This window comes from Pelophylax lessonae (genome assembly GCF_965119305.1).
Source record: "Pelophylax lessonae genome assembly, chromosome: 8".
Lineage (NCBI taxonomy): Eukaryota > Metazoa > Chordata > Amphibia > Anura > Ranidae > Pelophylax > Pelophylax lessonae.
The window spans coordinates 210,477,273-210,496,618 of NC_138775.1; the positions used below are offsets into that span (position 1 = coordinate 210,477,273).

At 41.9% G+C, this 19,346-nt stretch overlaps 1 protein-coding gene across 1 annotated transcript in view; it reads left to right on the forward strand.

The window, feature by feature from the left end:
• The window catches only part of LOC309562224 (uncharacterized protein), a 121,428-nt gene that overhangs the window by 15,439 nt on the left and 86,643 nt on the right, over positions 1-19,346 (forward strand). The window contains exons 4-7 of the mRNA XM_082266349.1: positions 2,489-2,663; positions 10,146-10,288; positions 14,819-15,018; positions 18,268-18,614. Of these exons, the coding sequence (XP_082122475.1) occupies positions 2,489-2,663; positions 10,146-10,288; positions 14,819-15,018; positions 18,268-18,614 (865 nt within the window). The remainder of the gene's footprint in view (positions 1-2,488; positions 2,664-10,145; positions 10,289-14,818; positions 15,019-18,267; positions 18,615-19,346) is intronic.

The following is a 19,346-nucleotide window of genomic DNA, read 5'->3' on the forward strand; positions in this document are numbered from 1 at the left end:
ATCTGGAAAGGCACCATCAATGCTGAAAGGTATATCCAAGTTCTAGAACAACATAGGCTCCCATCCAGACGTCGTCTCTTTCAGGGAAGACCTTACATTTTCCAACTTGACAATGCCAGACCACATACTGCATCAATTACAACATCATGGCTGTGTAGAAGAGGGATCCGGGTACTGAAATGGCCAGCCTGCAATCCAGATTTCACCCAAAGAAAACATTTGGCGCATCATAAAGAGGAAGATGCGACAAAGAAGACCTAAGACAGTTGAGCAACTAGAAGCCTATATTAGACAAGAATGGGACAACATTCCTATTCCTAAACTTGGGCAACTTGTCTCCTCAGTCCCCAGACGTTTGCAGACTGTTATAAAAAGAAGAGGTGAGATGTGTTGATGCCATGAAATTTAAAATCAACTTATTTTTCCCTTAAAATTATATATTTTCCTAAATGCTATTATCTGTTGATGGATTTTGTTTTGTTAAAACTTAATAAAAATCTTTGAAAGTAAAATTATATATTTTTTCAGTTTAAACATTTCATATGTCATCTATGTTGTATTCTGAATAAAATTTTGAAATGTGAAACTTCCACATCATTGCATTCTGTATTTATTCACAATTCTTACAGTGTCCCAACTTTTTTGGAATTGGGTTTGTACATAAAGGTATATCTAAAATATTTTTTTTTTTTAAAAACAAAATAATTAGGAAAAAAACTATACATTCCAAATTGTTACTGGAGCTTATTAAGAAAGTCTTGGCTCTGGGCCCATTAAAGTGTTACTAAACCCATAAAAGTAAAAGCAGTCTGTATGATCTTGTATGCACAGATCCTCCTTCTCTTACACTGACTCCATAACATGTCCGGATAAGACAGAGCCTTTGGAGTCAGGCTGCACATGACAGTTTGGTGTGTATTGCTAGAGAGTTTTTTTTTTCTTGGGAGAATGCATGTGATTAGCACAAGGCCAATCGACACAGTCCAGACAGAGGGTCAGGAACCCTGGAACCTGTAAGAACAGCTCTGTGCAGTGTGAAAACTCCTTCTACAAGCTTTACTAGTAACAGATAGAAGTCACAAGACTTATTTATATTGTTGATAAGAAAAGGTATTAAGCAGCTTATATTTACATAAATAATTGCATTCCCATGTTCTGTGTACTGCAGGAGACCAGAGATAGTAAATGCAGGCTTATGGGTTTAGTAACACTTTATTGTCTTTATTTATTTTTTTTCTTCTTTTTAGTATACTTTTTATTGTTTATTTTTCTTTTGTACATAGAGAACATAGGACTTTGATTTAATACTACAGAGTTATACACAGCTCTTTGAAATGTAAATATCTGACCCTAGTAAAGGCCTATTAACATTTGACTAGAAGGCATTTACCATGTTTTATTGTTTATCAAAGAAACATCTAAGATGAAAGGTTATGTCTTCCTCTTAGTGAAAATTCCAAAAATGTAACCATAAAAAAGTGCAGTTTTATGAATGTAGCACCCTCCTGGGTTTAGGAAAAGCTGTAAAGTAAATTTAGTTTGGTTCCACTGTAATCTGTAGAGCAGGGGTTGATTGGTTAGGGTTTCACAGGCTGCTGCTCTGCTACTTTCCCCTGTATTCTAGAAATCCCTGGAACATAGTGGAAGGGAGAGCAGAGGCTGCAGTCTCAATATTTATGGGACTTCCACCAATTCCTGGGAAGGTGTGCCCAGAAGGCAGAGGAATAGGCCATAAATGGCTGTGGGAGATTGCAGCATGCTGGTTTAAGGCCTTGCCTCCGAATCTAAAAGCCATTTGTAAGATACTGGGGTTCCAGTTGGGCTTAGCTGGACGGCCTATTTAGAGAGCAGCCCATCCAAGTAGTCAGAAGTGAGCTTACGGTAGGAGGGACAGGAAGGAAGCTGTGGAAAAGAGCCCAGGTTGTTTAGAGGCTGAGTGAGTCTTCATCTCCCTCATGGGGAAAGAGCCTGGTGGATATCAGCAGGAGGTAACCGATGGTCCAGTGGCTGAATGAGTACTCTATAGTGCTTTAGACTTCAGGAAGAAGACAGATCACAGGCAGCATACAGATTCTATGGGACAGTTGCTGGGGGAAGTACAGTTTGAAGTGTGCCAGTTTAGCCAAGCAGGGGTGCAATATGGTTGGGTGTTGTACAGTTGCAGCTGAAGGTTTACAAGACTTTTGTCAAGAGCTGGACAAGTGCAGCCAAGAAATTAGTAATCCTCAATTTGTTCAAGTTCTATGGGATATCCCATGCTCCATATCCCTATGCAAGTTCATTGTTCCCCAATAAAAAAAAAACACAAAAAGAAACTCCTGGACTGATTCTTCAGCCAGAAAAAAACTATGGAAAATGTGGTGTACCTGTCTGTGTGCTATAAGAGGAGGAAATAGGCCAAACTATCTGTGGCTCTCTAGGGGGAGCTCTACTATAACCAAAATCTATATGTTAATTATATTTCTTCATGTTTCCTGATTCCATGCAGACTGAAGTTTGTAGTGTGAAGCAAAGTGAGGATTTTACCACTAGTGGACAATGGAATGTTGAAATTGAAACGCAAGACAAGGAAAATGAGAAAAGGAAAGTAGTGATTTTCAATGCTGTAATTGTCTGCAATGGACATTATAATGACCCCTACATTCCACTAAACTGTTTTCCAGGTGAGTTTTTTCAAATAAGCAAAGAATTCTGAATTACGCAAGGTATAGTGTAATCTGAAAACTGGATTATTAAACATGCATCTCAAAAACAAGGTGAAACATGGCTTTTGTAAGAACTGATGTATTTTACTACTTGCCAATAAATCTGCATCATGGCATTGACACCAAGGCAACCAAGAATGCAATTTTAATTTAATGGGAAGCTATAAATTATTTTCAAAGAGCACATTTTAGCTGTTAATCATTATAGCCCAGCTTGTTGTAAAAATAATGTTCAGCTCCACTCACCTGCATATACATAATACAGTTTATCAACTCCAGAAAAAAAAACATATTATTTTTACTAATGAGCTGAAAACCCCCCCGGTTCAGTTCGCACCAAAACACAGCGAACAGAGGAAAAGTTTGTTCAAACAAACAAACCCCATTGAAGTCTATGGGACTCGAACCTCGAAAATCAAGCTGCCTCATTTTGAAGGCAAAATGCAAGTTTATTGCCCTAAAAAAGTGTATTGGGGGTCCGGGTACTGACCTGGGGAACATGTAGCAATGAAAAAAAAGTTTTTAAAAATGATCGTTTTTAAAGGAGCAGCGATTTACTGACTTTAATGAGGCTTAAAGTGAAACTATAAAAATGAAAAATTCCTTCAAATATCGTGCCTGGGGGGGTCCCCTGAATGTGCCTGTAAAGTAGTGCATTTCTACGATGTATGTAGCCTGCTGCAGCAATACTGACATTTCTAAAGCAAAAAATGTCATATACAAATGTACTTGTCAAACAGGTGTAGAAAGATTGGGCCTTGGTTGTTGGTGGTGCCTGAACATCGTAACCCCTCGCAGTTACTCTTGCTGTGCACAGGAGCGGGCCCTGCTGCTAATAAATCCATGCAAATTTGAAATCGCATGTACTTGTCATACAGGTGCAGAAAAATTGGGCCTTGGTTGTTGGAGGTGCCTGAACACCGCAACCTCTTGCAGTTACTCTTCCTGGGTGCAGGAATGGGACCTTCTGGTAAGAATTCCATACAAATTTGAAATTGCATGTACTTGTCATACAGGTGCCAAAAATTGGGCCTTTGCTGCTGGTGGTGCTTGAACACCGTAACCCTTCACAGTTACTCTTGCTGGGCACAGGAACGCTACCTGCTGGTAAGAATTCCATACAAATGTGAAATTGCATGTACTGTACAGGTGCCAAAAATTGGGCCTTTGGTGTTGGTGCTGCCTGAACACCATAACCAACCCCTGACAGTTACTCTTGCTGCGCGCAGGATAGGGACCTGCTGGTAAGAATTCCCAACAAATTTAAAATTGCATGTACTATACAGGTGCCAAAAATTGGGCCTTTGCTGTTGGTGGTGCTTGAACACAGTAACCCCTCACAGTTACTCTTGCTGGGAGCAGGAACGGGACCTGCTGGTAAGAATTCCATACAAACTTGAAATCGCATGTACTTGTCAGTCGTCATAGAGGTGCAGAAAAATGGGCCTTGGCTGTTGGTGGTGTCTGAAAACCGCAACCCCTCGCAGTTACTCTTCCTGGGCGCAGGAACGGGCCCTGCTGGTAAAAATTCCATACCAATTTGAAATTGGCAAAGATAAAGTGTTGTATGTGTTCTTATTAGTGATGTAGTGGGGGCGCTGTGCTGTCATCTGACCTGGCCAAGGTTGGGTGGCGGCTATGCAAACTGGCTGGAGTGATGGGGACCTGGAAGGTTAGTATCGGCAGGAACTGAGACTGAAATTGGCCCTTGGTTGTTGGTGGTGCCTGAACACCGCAACCCCTCACAGTTACTCTTGCTGGGCGCAGGAATGGGACCTGCGGGTAAAAATTCCCTACAAATTTGAAATTGCATGTACTTGTCAAACAGGTGCCAAAAATTGGGCCTTGGGTGTTGGTGGTGCCTGAACACCATAACCAACCCCTCACATTTACTATTGCTGGGCGCAGGAATGGGACCTGCTGGTAAGAATTCTATACAATTTTGAAATTGCATGTACTATACAGGTGCCAGAAATTGGGCCTTTGCTGTTGGTGGTGCCTGAACACCGTACCCAATCCCTCGTTGTTACCCTTGCTGGGTGCAGGAACGGGACCTGCTGGTAAGAATACCATACAAATTTGAAATTGCATGTACTATACAGGTGCCAAAAATTGGACCTTTGCTGTTGGTGGTGCCTGAACACCATAACCAAGGCCTCGCAGTTACTCTTGCTGGGTGCAGGAATGGGATTTGCTTGTAAGAATACCATACAAATGTGACATTTCATGTACTTGTCATACAGGTGCCAAAAATATTGTGCCTTTGGTGTTGGTGGTGCCTGAACACCGTAACGCCTCACATTTAGCAGGGCACAGGGACAGGGCCTGCTGTTAAAAATGACATACGACATTTAAATTGTACACACCTGTCATACAAGTGCAGAAAAATTAGGCCTTGGGGGTTGGTAGTGACCTAAACCAAAAACATTGTTTGAAGCTAGCAGAATCAAGGTAGAGGAAAAGGATAGGCAGCATATGCAGTCTTCAAGGGATGGCAGACCCCTAGCAAATCAATAAGTTACATCAGCATCAGGGGCTGGATAGCTCTTGTTGATCCAGTACTGGTTCATTTTGATAAAAGTCAGCTGGTCAACAGAGTCTGTGGACAGACGCACTCTTTTGTCCATCACAAAAACCTCCAGCAACATTGAACGTCCATTCGGAAAGCACGCTGGAAGCAGGACAGGCCAGTAGCTCCATTGCATATTGAGCAAGTTCTGGCCAGTGGTCCATCCTCAAGACCCAGTAACCCAGTGGATGCTCAGCTGGAAAGGTCTCCAAGTCTTTTCTTGCGCCTAGATAATCATGCTCCATATGATGGAGACGCTGCCGATGGTTGATTAAACCTAACAGCCCTGGGTGCTGCTGAGGACTAAAGAACTGTTTAAAGCCATCAGTCAGCCGGCCGCCTTTTCCACCGCTCCTCCTTTGGCTGAACGATGCCTCAGAAACAAGTCCAGAGAATGTTGACCTCCCAGTGTCTGGAAAGGTGTTTTTTTTTCAAGGCCTCCTCAAGATGTTTCATCCTTTGCTCCCTCTGCAAAGGCAGGATGAGCTCTGCAACTTTACCCTTGTAACGTGGATCAAGAAGGGTTGCCAACCGTTAATTATCCCTCTCCTTGATAGCACGAATCCTCGGGTCCTTTTGCAGGCTTTGCAGAATCAGAGAGCCCATGCAACGTAAGCTGGAGGAGGCTTGAGCTTCTGAGTCTTCTGGGTCACTAAGGATGACATTGTCAGCAGGAGCAACCTCTCCCCCACCACATAAAACTTCTGGGGTTTCTGGGGAATCAAAACCATCCCTTGAAGACTGCTGTATGCTTTCCTCTACACCCATGCTGCCGAAATCCTCCTCCTCTACCTCCTGTGTGTTTTGTGGCCCTGCAGGAATGATATTTGCATAAAGGGGGCCTTGTGAGGAAAGGAAGTCCTCCTCTTCCTCCCACTGTTCTGCCTCAAGTGCCCTGTCCATGATCCCATGAAGCGTGTGCTCCAGCAGATAGACTAGAGGGATAGTGTCACTGATGCATGCATCCTCCTGGCTCACCATCATTGTGGCCTTCTTAAATGGTGACAGGATGATGCATGCATCTTTATCAAAAGCCAGTGGCGTGGTGAAAAAAAGCCAAGCTCCCCTGACCCTGTCCTTGTGCCATACTCACACAGGTACTCATTGATGTCCCTCTGCTTCGTGTGCAGCTGCTGCAGCATTGCTAACATTGAGTTCCACCTGGTGGGCATGTCACAAATTAGGCGGTTGGTGGGCAGGTTGAATTCCCGTTGAATGTCAGATAAGCGAGCACTGGCATTGAATGAATGGTGGAAATGGCCACAGACTTTTCTGGCCTGCCTCAGGAGATCTTGGAAGCCAGGGTATCTGCTCAAGAAATGCTGCACCATCAGATTCAGAACATGTGCCAAGCATGGAACATGTGTCAAATGTCCCTGACGGAGGGCGGAGAGAAGATTGGTGCCATTCCTGGCTCAAGCTGTCATGGCGTCAACCATCTCTGAGCCGGCCCCTGCAGAGCTGACAGAATCTATGCACCGGTGTGCCTCCTATCCCCTAGACAGACCAACTGAAGCACAGCATGGCATCTTTTAGCCTGACTGCTTGAGTAGCCCCTTGAACGCTTAGGGAGCACTGCTGCTTCAGAGGACAATTGAGCAGAAAAAGACATGGAGGAGGAGGAGGTGGTGGAGTAGCCAGATGTGGCAGAACCAGCACTGGCTTTTTGGAGGCGTGGTGGCAAAACAAGCTGCAACACCGAACCCTGTCCTGCATCCTTCCCAGCTGCCAGCAGAGTTACCCAGTGCGCCGTGAAAGAAATGTAATGTTCCTGTCCATGCCTGCTGGACCAAGAGTCAGCAGTAATGTGCACCTTCCTGCTGACTGCCTTGTCCAATGAGGCCAAAACACTACCTTCAACATGACGGTAGAGAGCAAGAATGGCCTTACGTGAAAATAAATGCCTTTTTGGGACCTGCCACTGTGGTGCAGCACATTCCACAAATTTGCGAAAGGGAGCAGAGTCTACCAGATGAAAAGGCAGCAATTGTAATGCTAGCAATTTGGCCTAGCTTGCATTAAGACGCTGAGCATGTGGATGGCTGGGACAGTATTTCTCTCTATGGTTCAAAAACTGGGGTAGTGAAATTTGCCTGCTGCTCAAATCAAGCGGTGGTGTACTGCTAGCAAATTGGGTGAAAGACTCTGTGGCACTCATTGCTATACCATCATCCTTCTCAATGCTGGTATTTGTGAAGGCATGAGGTATAGTAGGGTTAGAGATCACAGATGAGGAGCAAGGTGATGTGTGCTTGTTTTGATCTGGTGGCTCTTTCAGGTGCTGTTGCCAATGGACTGCATGGCAGGTCGTCATATGCCTTGTCAAGCGTGTGGTGCCCAAGCAAGTGGTGTTCTGGCCACACTTGATCCGCTTTAGACAGATGTTGCAAACAGCAATGCTGCGGTCTACTGCACATGTGCTGGAAAAAAGCCCACACTAATGAACTTTTGTGAGCCCGCGGGGAGTTTGCAGCACCCTGCACCTGTTGAGCTCTGTGCTGTGACGCAATAGGTTGGCTACTGCTATGGCGGCCCCTGGAGCACATCCTGCCTCGTTGGAGTTGTGCGTCCTCCTCATTCTCCCCTTCCTCCTCCTATATCCTGTCAGGCACCCAAGTACAGTCAGTGACCTCTTCATCCCCTTCCTCTTCATCACTGGAGCAAACTTGGCAATATGCTTCAGCTGTGGCAACGTAACTGCTGGTTTCTTGTCCCTCATTGTCACCCCCTCTCTCTAGGCTCACGTTATTACCTTCATCAACCTGGGAAACAACATCACAGCTTTCAAATTGCTGCGCATCCTCCAGCAGCATGTCACTGACACTATGATTGAATAGTTCAGATGACTCCTCCGTGATGTTGGGGCGACAGAAGGAGTAGCTGTGGAGAAGGAGCTTGTGGAACAGACCGCTTTGGCAGCTGCTGTGGAAGGCAAACTACTGTGAGCGTGGGTGTCAGAGGTCGAGGAGGATGAGGATGGCTTATTGATCCCCTACCCAACTCTTCCATATGATTTGGCTTAATAGCACGGCCAGCACCGGAAATAAAGGACAGGCATGCCCCGCCTGCAGAGGATGCACTATGTCGGCTGTGACCACCAGTTTTCACAATGGACACAGAGGCTTTCCCTCTTTTCGTGGCCTGTGAGCATCGGCCTCTCCTTGTCAGCCTTTCGGATATGATGTTGATACAGATAGGGTATACGCAACTGACCAATAGATACTCAATGACCTGATATGATGTAATCAATAGCCATAGAGATGAGCTGTGCTGCTTATAGGATGTACCCAAGTGACCGATTAACAATAATCTCCCTGATATGTAATCAATAGCCCTATAGATGAGCTGTGCTGCTTATTGGATGTACCCAAGTGACCGATTAACAATACTCTCACTGATATGTAATCAATAGCCCTATAGATGAGCTGTGCTGCTTATAGGATGTACACAAGTGACCGATTAACAATACTCTCACTAATATGTAATCAATAGCCCTTTAGATGAGCTGTGCTGCTTATAGGATGTACGCAAGTGTCTGATTAACAATATTGTCACTGATATGTAATCAATAGCCCTATAGATGAGCTGTGCTGCTTCTAGGATGTACGCAAGTGACCGATTAACAATACTCTCACTGATATGTAATCAATAGCCCTATAGATGAGCTGTGCTTCTTCTAGGATGTACGCAAGTGACCGATTAACAATACTCTCAGTGATATGTAATCAATAGCCCTATAGATGAGCTGTGCTGCTCATAGGATGTACGCAAGTGACCGATTAACAATACTCTCACTGATATGTAACATATGTATCAATAACCCTATAGATAGGGAAAGATGTAATGGGTATACAGTATACGCAATGACCTGATATGATGTAATTGATAGCACTATATATAGAGATCTATGTATGGTCTATGGTATGCACTACTGAATATACTTCTCACTATCTTATCTCTGAACTTGTAAAAAGCACAAATCTCTCTCCCTCCCTGCGCTGCTAGTAAGGTAGGAATGTCCAACTGCACTGTCTGTCTGACAAATTGCAAAGAAATTATTCTCCCCATGCCTTAAACATGTTCCTGTCCTTCCCTAAACTGCTAGGATTGTCTCTCTGCACTGTCTGACAAACTCCAAAAAAAGCTATTCTCGTCCTGCCTGAAACACGTTCCTCTCCCTGTCTCCTCGCCCGCACAATCACACTACACGCTGCGGCTGCGTGGGCAGCCTTTATGTAGTGTGGGGCATGTACTTGGCCCCTGAGCCATGATTGGCTAAAGGCAGCTTGCCTTTAGTCCAATCATGGCAGAGATCATTTGATTGGCCAAAGCATGAGATCAGGGTGCATGCTTTGGCCAATCACATAACGTGCTGCACATGTGGTGAGCACGCAGTGCACTATGGGATCTGAATTTCCCGCAAAGAAGCACATTTGTTCATCATTCGACGAACGATCGAACACCCGATGTTCGAGTCGAAGTTAGCTTCGACTTGAACTCGAAGCTCATCCCTAATTATTTAGTGCTGAATAAAGAGCGGAAGGGTTAGAACTTCTGTAAGCTTCTATTGCTCTCAGTGACACCCTTAGAGAGGCTCAAACAGAAAAAAAGACAGAGGATCTGACCTCTCCCACTCTTCTTAAAGTGTTTTTTATTGGTGCCTTTGTCCCCATATGAGTGATTTCCCATTACTTCCTTACCGCCCTGCCACTGGGACACAATGTGAAATCTCCCCAATGGATGTAGTATATACTGTATATATAGATAGCAAAAAAAAAATGCTTTATTCAGGACAAAAAAAGTTTTTGGCTTGAGTTGTGTATTAACAAGCCATTCTATTGTCAGCACATGTGTTTTTTTTCTCTCTGCAGGTATAGAATATTTCAAAGGTCGCTACATTCACAGTCGATTCTATAAAACAAGTGAAAAATATCATGGGAAGACAGTTTTAGTTGTAGGCACTGGAAATTCAGCTGGAGATATATCAGTGGAACTTAGTCACACTGCAAAACAGGTTGTCCATTTTGCTTACCTTACTCTTCTTAAATAGGCCATGCTCTTTCTTTTTATTTCTGTTTTTTTTTTTTTTTTGTAATACCTATTATGGCCTAGGATTAGCTAGACATTGTTTTGTGGTAATTGCAAAATAAGGGCAGTAACAACTTAAGCACACTGGTTCTTTCATTCTTTTCAGTGTACCTTATCACCTGCATTCAAAGTTTACAGGAATATTGCATATCCATTATATGGCATTTACAAATGCAGGAGAAAAAATGCTTCTTCAAACCTATTTTTTTTGCTAGAAAATTAGTTAGAACCCCCAAACATTATACATATATATATATATATATTTAGCAAAGAGAATAAAATGGCGGTCATTGTAATATTTTATGTCACACAGTATTTGCGCAGCGGTCTTTCAAACGCAATTTCTTTTGAAAAAAATACACTTCACTGAATTAAAAAAAAACTAAACAGTGAAGTTAGCCCATTTTTTTTTGTATATTATGAAAGATGATGTCACGCCGAGTAAATATATACCTAATATGTTACGGTTTAAAACTGTGCACACTCGCGAAATGGCGACAAATTACGGTACCTAAAAAATACCTAAAGTACCTAAAAATTACGGTACCTAACGGTTACCAGTTTAGAGTTACAGAGGAGGTCTTTTGCTAGAATTATTACTCTCACTCTGACAATCGCAGCATGACCTCACATGTGTGATTTGAACACCATTTACATTTGCGGGCACGACTTACATATTCGTTTTCTTTGGTGTGCTAGCGCGCAGGGATGGGGGCACTTCAAAATGTATTTATTTTTTTCCAATTTATTTTTTATTTATTTTTTTCACTGTCCCTTTAAAAAAAAAAAAAAAAATCTGATCACTTTTATTGCTGTCACAAAGAATGTATACATCCCTTGTGACAATAATAGGCAGTGACAGGTACTCTTTATGGAGAGAACTGAGGTCTAAAATACCCCAAATCCCTCCTTTGCACTTTAAAATATTTAAAACGCCAAAATCTGCGTTTTTGAATACTGTAATTTTTTTAAAAACGATGTACGGGTATGTTGGTTTGCGGGAAGTGGTTAAAAGTTATATTGAAGTCCAGGTTTTTTTTTTTTTTTTTAAATAGCAAACATGTTATACTTACCTGTTCTGTGCAATGGTTTTACACAGAGCAGCCCGGATCTACCTCTTCTTGGGTCACGTGCCAGCACTCCTGGCTACACCCTCCTGCCAAGTGCCCACACAGCTTGCCGTGGGGGCACCCGAGCAGGCTCTTTCCCAAGCCGCTGCTCTGCATGTCCATTTAGACACAGAGCCATGGCAGCAGTGGGAGACAATGGCTCCCACAGCTGTCTCAGCCAATGAGGAGGGAGAGCCCCTGAAGAGCACATCACTGAATCAAGATGGGGCTCAGGTAAGAATTGGAGGGGCTGGGAGGGCTGCTGCAAACAAAGGTTTTTTAAAATCTTTCAGCCTTTAGAACCACTTTAATAACGCTGCACTTTGAAGTGGTGTTTTATAGGGGTAGTGTACTTTGATGTTAATATTATGTGGATCTTGAACATTTTGATACAGTGGTACAAAGCAGTACAGAAATGATTGAGTTCATTACTGATTATACATGTGCGAACAGTGATTGTTGGACATTGTATCATCTTGCCAGTGACATCATATTTTTATGGGATAATGAAATCTCGGACTTGAGCCTCATGTGTTATAAATTAAATACATGTATTAGAACACTTACCCTAGGTGTGAAATATTATACGAATACCCTAAACGAGACCTTTTTTTTTCAACACAGAGGTACCCGTGAAATAGATTTCTGGTCTTCGTAAACCCCTGCTAAAAATGACTATATCTACAACTCATGATACGTTAGTGTGATAATCAGTGGGAAAAATGCTTCTTATCTTTGTGGTCATCGGGAAGAATTATCCCCTTACAGATAGCTAAAAGGAGCAATGCTGTCAGTGGGAACTCATCTGAGAGGCAGAAATTTCTCATTGCTCAAAGAACCCCTAGCAACCTCTGGGGGACCCAGTTCATTGGAACCCTGCCCTAAACCCTTGGAGTAGATCAGATAACCTAACATCAAACCTAAGTCCTCATGCATACAGGACGTTTATTTAACTCTTCTAGAAGCCAGTAGCGTTTTTGCAGAAAAAATGGCTGACGCTTGTAAAAGTGCCTAAACGCCTAAACCTTTTAGGAGCTTTTACAGGTGTCCAGCTCTTGGGAGATAATTAATTTCATTGACCAGAATAAATCATTTATTCTGGCCGTTTAAATTAATTATTGCTAAAGCTCTAGCGTTTAGGCGTGTTTAGCAGCGTCAAATGTTTTTTCTGCCCAAACTCTGCTGCTTCTGGACACACTGGCAGTTATTTTTCCTGCCTCTAAAAGCTCCTGCCACTAAACACTGCTAAAAACCTGTGTGTGCATGGACACATAGGCTAACATGGAGGGGAATTTAGAAGCAGGAAAAAAAAAAATGATGCCCCTAGAAGCAGCTGTAAAAATGTCCAGTGTGCATGAGGCCTAAATATTTTTTATTGTATGCACTGTTAAAGTTAGGAGACTTACATTAGATTATTGGATCAAAAGTACATGTCTAACATCTTCTAATTTTTGGGATAGCTTGTTATGTAATTTTAGAGATCTTTTGCTGGTCTTTAAAGCAGATGTGTGGTCAGGGGGTTGTTGACTAAACTTGTATTTTGTGAAGCAAAAATAAAAGGATCATAAAAACTTTGACTCAAAGCTTCTGTTGATTATAAAGAGGGATGATCTGGATGTACCTGGATTTAGTTCAATGTGGGTTCAGCGAACATTACTGAGGTTTGGGTAGAAAATCTGAACCCAATTGAAGTCAATGGAAGCCAAATGTTAAAGCAAAACTGTAATGACATTTTCTAGGCAAGGGATTGTTGAAGAAATGGTCATGGAGGGGCTGGACTCTGGGGAACATGTGCCAAAGCAAAAAAAAAAAAAAATTATGACACATTTTAATTAGGCGGTGAGCAGCAAATTTTACCACTTGCCAACCGGTTCGTCGGTTCGCAGGAGCATGCCCCTAGGCAGCGGGGAAGCCGATTCACACGGCCGTCGGTCACCAGGCACCCGCGATCGATCCCCGTGGAGAGAGAACGACAGCAGACCGTTGTTTTCTCTGGAATGATCACAGAGCGCCTGTGATCCTCCTATTTAGGATCACAGGTCTCTGTGTTTATTCCAGAAGCCCCTCCCCCTCACAGTTAGAAATCACCACCTAGGCTCACACCTAACCCTTTGGTTGCCCCTAGGTTAACCCCTTCCCTGCCAGTGTCATTATTACAGTAACAGTGCATATTTTTTTAGCACTGATTACTGTAGTAATTTCACTGGTTCCCCCAAAATGTCAAACATGTCAGTTAGGGGTCCGATCTGTCCGCCGCAATGTCGCAGTCTCGTTAAAAATCGCAGATCGCTGCCATTACTAGTATAAAAATAAAAAATCAAAATACGCTTATTGGGTTTTTTTTATCAAAAATATGTAGCAGTATACAAATTGGCCCAAAATGATAAAAAATTTGATTTTTACATTTTTTTTATTGGGAATGTTATATAGCAGAATGTGAAAAATATTGTTTTTTTTTCCATAATTGTCATTTTTGTTTTTTGTTTATAGCGCAAAAAATAAAAATCACACAGGTGATCAAATACCACCAAAATAAATCTCTATTTTTGGGAAAAAAAATAACATAAATTTTTTATGGGTATAACGTCACACGACCACACAATTGTCTGTTAAAATAATGCAGTGCAGAATTGCAAAAAATGGCCTGATCATTAAGGGGCAAAACCTTCCGGTCCAGATGCTTAAAGATCAAAATAAAAATGCAAAATTCCTTTAAATAGAACACCCGGGGGATGTCTTTAACTTGGCTATGAAGCAGTGTATCTATTCGATGTATACAACCTACTACAACTAAACTGATATTTACAAAGAAAAAAAAGCAGTTGAAATTGCTGGTAAATGGCAGCTTCTGCCACTTATCTTTGTTTGTAAATAAAGGAGCAGTGGATTCCCTTAATTTATACCAGAACCTTATATTCTTGATAATGATCTGGCATGGATTTCAAGGGGGCTAAACACACAAAAAAAAAAAAATGGTGTGGGGTCCCCCAAATTCCATACTAGACCATTTGGGTCTGGTTCATATTTTAGGAGTGGACCCATGTAAAAAACAAGAAAATGTGTGATTTTTATCCCCCCCCCCCCCAAACCTATACCAGACCTTTATGTGAGCATGCTGTCTAGAAGGCCAGGAAAAGGGGGCTTGCATGGGGCTCCCATCCTGAAGTATACGAGGCCATTTGTTCCCCCCCCCCCCCCCCCAGTGTTCAGCCTGAAACAAGATCTTATCACTAGTTTTAGGTTTGTTGGTACAGGTCCTCTAATTTAAAATTCTAATTCAAAAAGTGTTATAAATGTTATTTCTAAATGATTATCTGCAATGGCCTATTCAATTTTATATTCCCTAGGTTTATCTAAGTACCAGACATGGATCCTGGGTGGTCAGCCGTATTTCTCGTGGTGGTTTTCCCATTGACATGACAATGTCGAGACGCTACGCTATGTGGATCAAAAACCTACTGCCAAATATACTTGCTGCCAAGATAAGCGAGAAGATTATGGGTGGGTGGTTTGACCATTCAAATCTTGGTTTGGAACCTAAACTCAGGTAGATATAAGAATTCATTCCCCTGTATAAGGCAAGAAATGCAGTAGTTGAATTACTTTATCTTCAGTAAAAGATTACAAATACATTGTGCACTTCATTGATGTTCATGAGTCACGACATACATTATATACTACAAAGTATATGTGTTTAATAATATAAAAAAAAAAAAAAAAAATTAAGGACTTCCATTTTACCACTGGAGCAATCTGAAAATGTTTACATTGCTTACCTTTCCTATAGTGTTCTGACACTCCCATCAGACAGTGCAACTCTCTGAACTCTCTTCTTCCTCTCACTGACCACTCCCCACCCACTGACAACTCATATGTTTGCCTCTGCCTTCAATATCATAAGCTGCATGCATGCATCTCTTCCAAACACTTTGCATGCAACTAGGTTATGTATGCTGTGGAGAGCCAGGATCAGGTTATATAACCCAACTCCTCTGCAATGTTAGCCAGACAACCCTTGCCTACTATCATACAGCCCCCTTTTCCTGGCATCCACCTAATCTGCAACCTCTTTTCTCCCAGCACCCACCTCTTTCAGCACCCAGTACGCCTATAGCCCCCCCCCCTTCTCTCAATACCTATTGTTCCTGAAACCCCCTATTTGTTGCCACCACCACACCTGCTTCTTCCCCTTTTCTCACCACCAAGTACACCTGCATCCTACGTATCTTAGCACCCATTATGCCTGCAACCCCTATTCTCTCACTACCTGCCATGCCTGCAGCCCTCTTCTCTCACTACCTACTGAGTCTGCACCTCCCCCTTTTCTCTCCATCTATGCATCTGCAATCCCCCATCTCCCATCACTGATTGCACTTGTACCCCTTCCCCCATATTTCATGCCCCCTGCCCTCTTTCTCACAACCCATCAAACTTGCAACCCCTCTTCTCTCACTATCTAGTGTGTTTAAGCTCTTCTGTTCACCACTGCTATTGTACATTGCATCTCACCATTTTACCTGTACATAACCCCCCCCCCCCCAATCTTACCTACATGCCTGCACCATGCACCTCACTCACCATGCCACCTATGCAAGCTCCCATGCCTGCATGTCAGCTCCCATGAAATTAACCATAATGGCCCCTCCACTCATACCCAATTAAGCCTCCACTATTGAGCCTACACACTGCCCCACTGTTCTCACCACCACGCCTGCAACCCCAACAGGCCTCTGGGTTTTTCTCTCCCTAACCATCTCTAATCTTCATAGCACAGCCTCCCTTCACCAAAATGTCTGGAATACCACTACCTCATCCCCATACCCATCTCTCACTCCACATTTGCACAAAGTGCGCCTCTCCCTCAAAACACTACATAGCCTCAAACCCCCTTCTCACTTCCATGGCTATGCTCCACATTTAACACCATGCTTTTACCCCATCTCCCACCCAGCCTGTGCCTATTTCCCCCCACTCTCATTCAATGCCCCCTCCCCCTGCTTTTGACACCCCACCATTGCAAAAAGCACCCCTCTTTTCAGAAATCCAGTGCTTCTCACCCTTTTTCTCCCTTCCTGCTCTGAACACCATGCCTGCAACTCCAGCACTTCCCTATGCTCTCATCACCACAACCTTGCCTGTTGCAGAATAAGCGTACTTTTGCTAGTTGTAATAAATAAAAATGGGGGTGGATAGGAGACTGCTATGCTCCAGTTTTTTGCCATCATTGGTAATATTTTTTTTACCTCAATCCTAACCTTTGTGCTTACATTGCCAGTCATTGCTCACTGAATACCTGGGAAGGAAACAAATGCCCAGTCAGATGCTTGTTCATCAAATAAACACTCATGTAATCAAGATGCTGGTTCCTGAATTCGCTTTTGTTGATTAAGTTTCCTTTCAGACACTTATAGAGTACACTTATGCTTAGTACACACGAGCAGAATGTCGGGAGACATCAGCTGGTTCAATAAAATTTGAAAGGGGTGACACTGTCACCCCAAAGAATACAAATGGTCATATGTCACATTGTAAAGCAATGCGCAAACTGTTGGCACTATATAAATCCTGCATAATATATAAAGAATAAAACACGTACTCTGCCAAAAAAAAAAATGTGATGAAACTAAAGTGTTTCTTAATATGACAGGTGTTGCAATTACTGAATGTGTGTTCCTCACATAAAGTAATAAATAATAAGCACAGAAGAAGATACAGCAAGCAATTACAGCACTGGGATTTGGGTCCTAAACACCAGTAGAATATCATAGGTGAAAGTTATACCTAATGGTGGAATTCACACTCATAAAAGAGACACAGCGAGTAGAATATTTCATTTTTTATACACTATTTCCCAATAGTTTTGTTTGGACTTTTTCAGCACTGGACATTTATTGTGTTTATTTAGGATCACTGGAAAATATTGGAGTTCTTATAAATATTAGTTTTTTTTATTTAAATAATTTCTTTTCACTTTTTGGATGTGTATATATAGTATTTTTTTCATTGCACACTGTGGAATACCACAGCAGCACAGCACTCTATATATAGTATTCCTGTATAATAATGTCCTCTTGTTCTTCATGGACAAATGAATGCACTGTTCACACCTGAGTGTTTTTCAGCTCGTAAAACGCTCATCTCTGAAGTCTCAAAACGCCCAACACACAAAATCCTATTAATTTCAATGGTCCTTGTTCACATCTGAGCATTTTGTACCCTGAAGCAAAACGCCTGAAGCTCAAAAAAGCACATGAGCTTCTTTTTTGGCAGATTACAAGCGTTTTTGTTAGATGTCAATGCCTGCCTCCAAACACATGCAAAAAACGCCCAAAAAATGCCTGAAATATGCTCCAAAAAAAAAAACACCTGTAAAATGTCCAAAAAAAAAAAAAAACACCTGAAAACTATATGCTCAGGTGTGAATTGAGCCTGATGTAACTCCTTTGGACCATTTACCAGTTTACTAGGACAGTCTGCACTACATTCTGAAAAGCAAGTTTCTTGCTCCTAAACTGGTTTTAATCCTTGATAGTTCACTCACTTATGCTGAACATGTGAGCAAAATTTAGTGTGCATCCCATCAAAAAAAAAAAATTACAGGGAATTGTGGGGCAAAACTATCTGTTCCTTGCAAGATATTTACCATAATAATCGTTGTTGGGTATTTCCCAGTCTAATCTCAGGACAAATAGATTAAGGTAGCAGATCAAGAAAATCACTGATCTTCAAATTGGCAAACTTTTGGAAGATGTCTCTCTTCTAGTTGTGATTGTTTTTATTTTGTTTTTCTGAAAAGGTTAAAACATCCAGTGGTGAATGATTATCTCCCAAGTCAAATCTTGCAAGGATCAATCAAGGTGAAACCTGGCATTACGTCGTTCTCTGAAACATCTGTCACCTTTGAAGATGGCACTATGGCTGAAGTGGATGAAGTTATTTTTGCTACAGGATATAGCTCTATATATCCCTTTCTGGATATAAAACTCCTCAAACTTAATGACAATGATGTGTCTTTGTATAAATATGTTTTCCCAGTTCATTTGGAAAAGCCAACCATTGCTTTCTTAGGATTAGTACAACCCCTTGGACCAATTATGCCGACAGTTGAACTACAGGCACGATGGGTGGCCAGAGTGTTTAAGGGTATGTATTCAAGGTACAATATGTCAGGTAAAAGAACACCCTTCATTCATACCTCAGATAAGATTCAGTTTGATTAAAAAAAAAACAGATTTGCAGTATATTGCACAAATTCTTTCTACGAAGCGGTTTTGTTAGTACCAGCATAAACTATTTTTACATAAATATAAAGAGCAAAATATATGTATTTGGCATGACTATGAAGGTTTTCATTTACCCAGGTCATGGTATAGCTAGTAGGGACTAGTCAACCGGGCTTGTCCTGTAATGTTGAAGATTTTTCACCACTAATCAAAGTAACTTCCACAGTTCAAATAAGTGTCAGGGACATATCTTGGCTATTTATATATCAATGTGGGCAACTCCGTTAACTTAAATAATCATGGTGTCACAAAATGCGTAAAAGCAAATGTTGATTGTCCAAAAACTTCTTATGATGTGTGATGGTTTGTGTAAACATCTTATTCTAATTAACATAATTCAGTTTCCATGAAGCCTGGAACACATGGTAAAGTGTATGTAAATGAGAAAAAAAAAGGGAGGGGGGGGGGAGATTTTTCAGGACTTTAAATGAGGGAATGACAGGGTAGGGTCATATATCTCCATCCCTATTGTGAGATAATAAAAACCAAGGGGAGGTTGGGACTTTGAATGAAACCCGTGGCTGCAATCCAAGAGAAATAGGTAAATCAATAAACTCACATAGGTAATTCATATATGTACACATAAAATCAT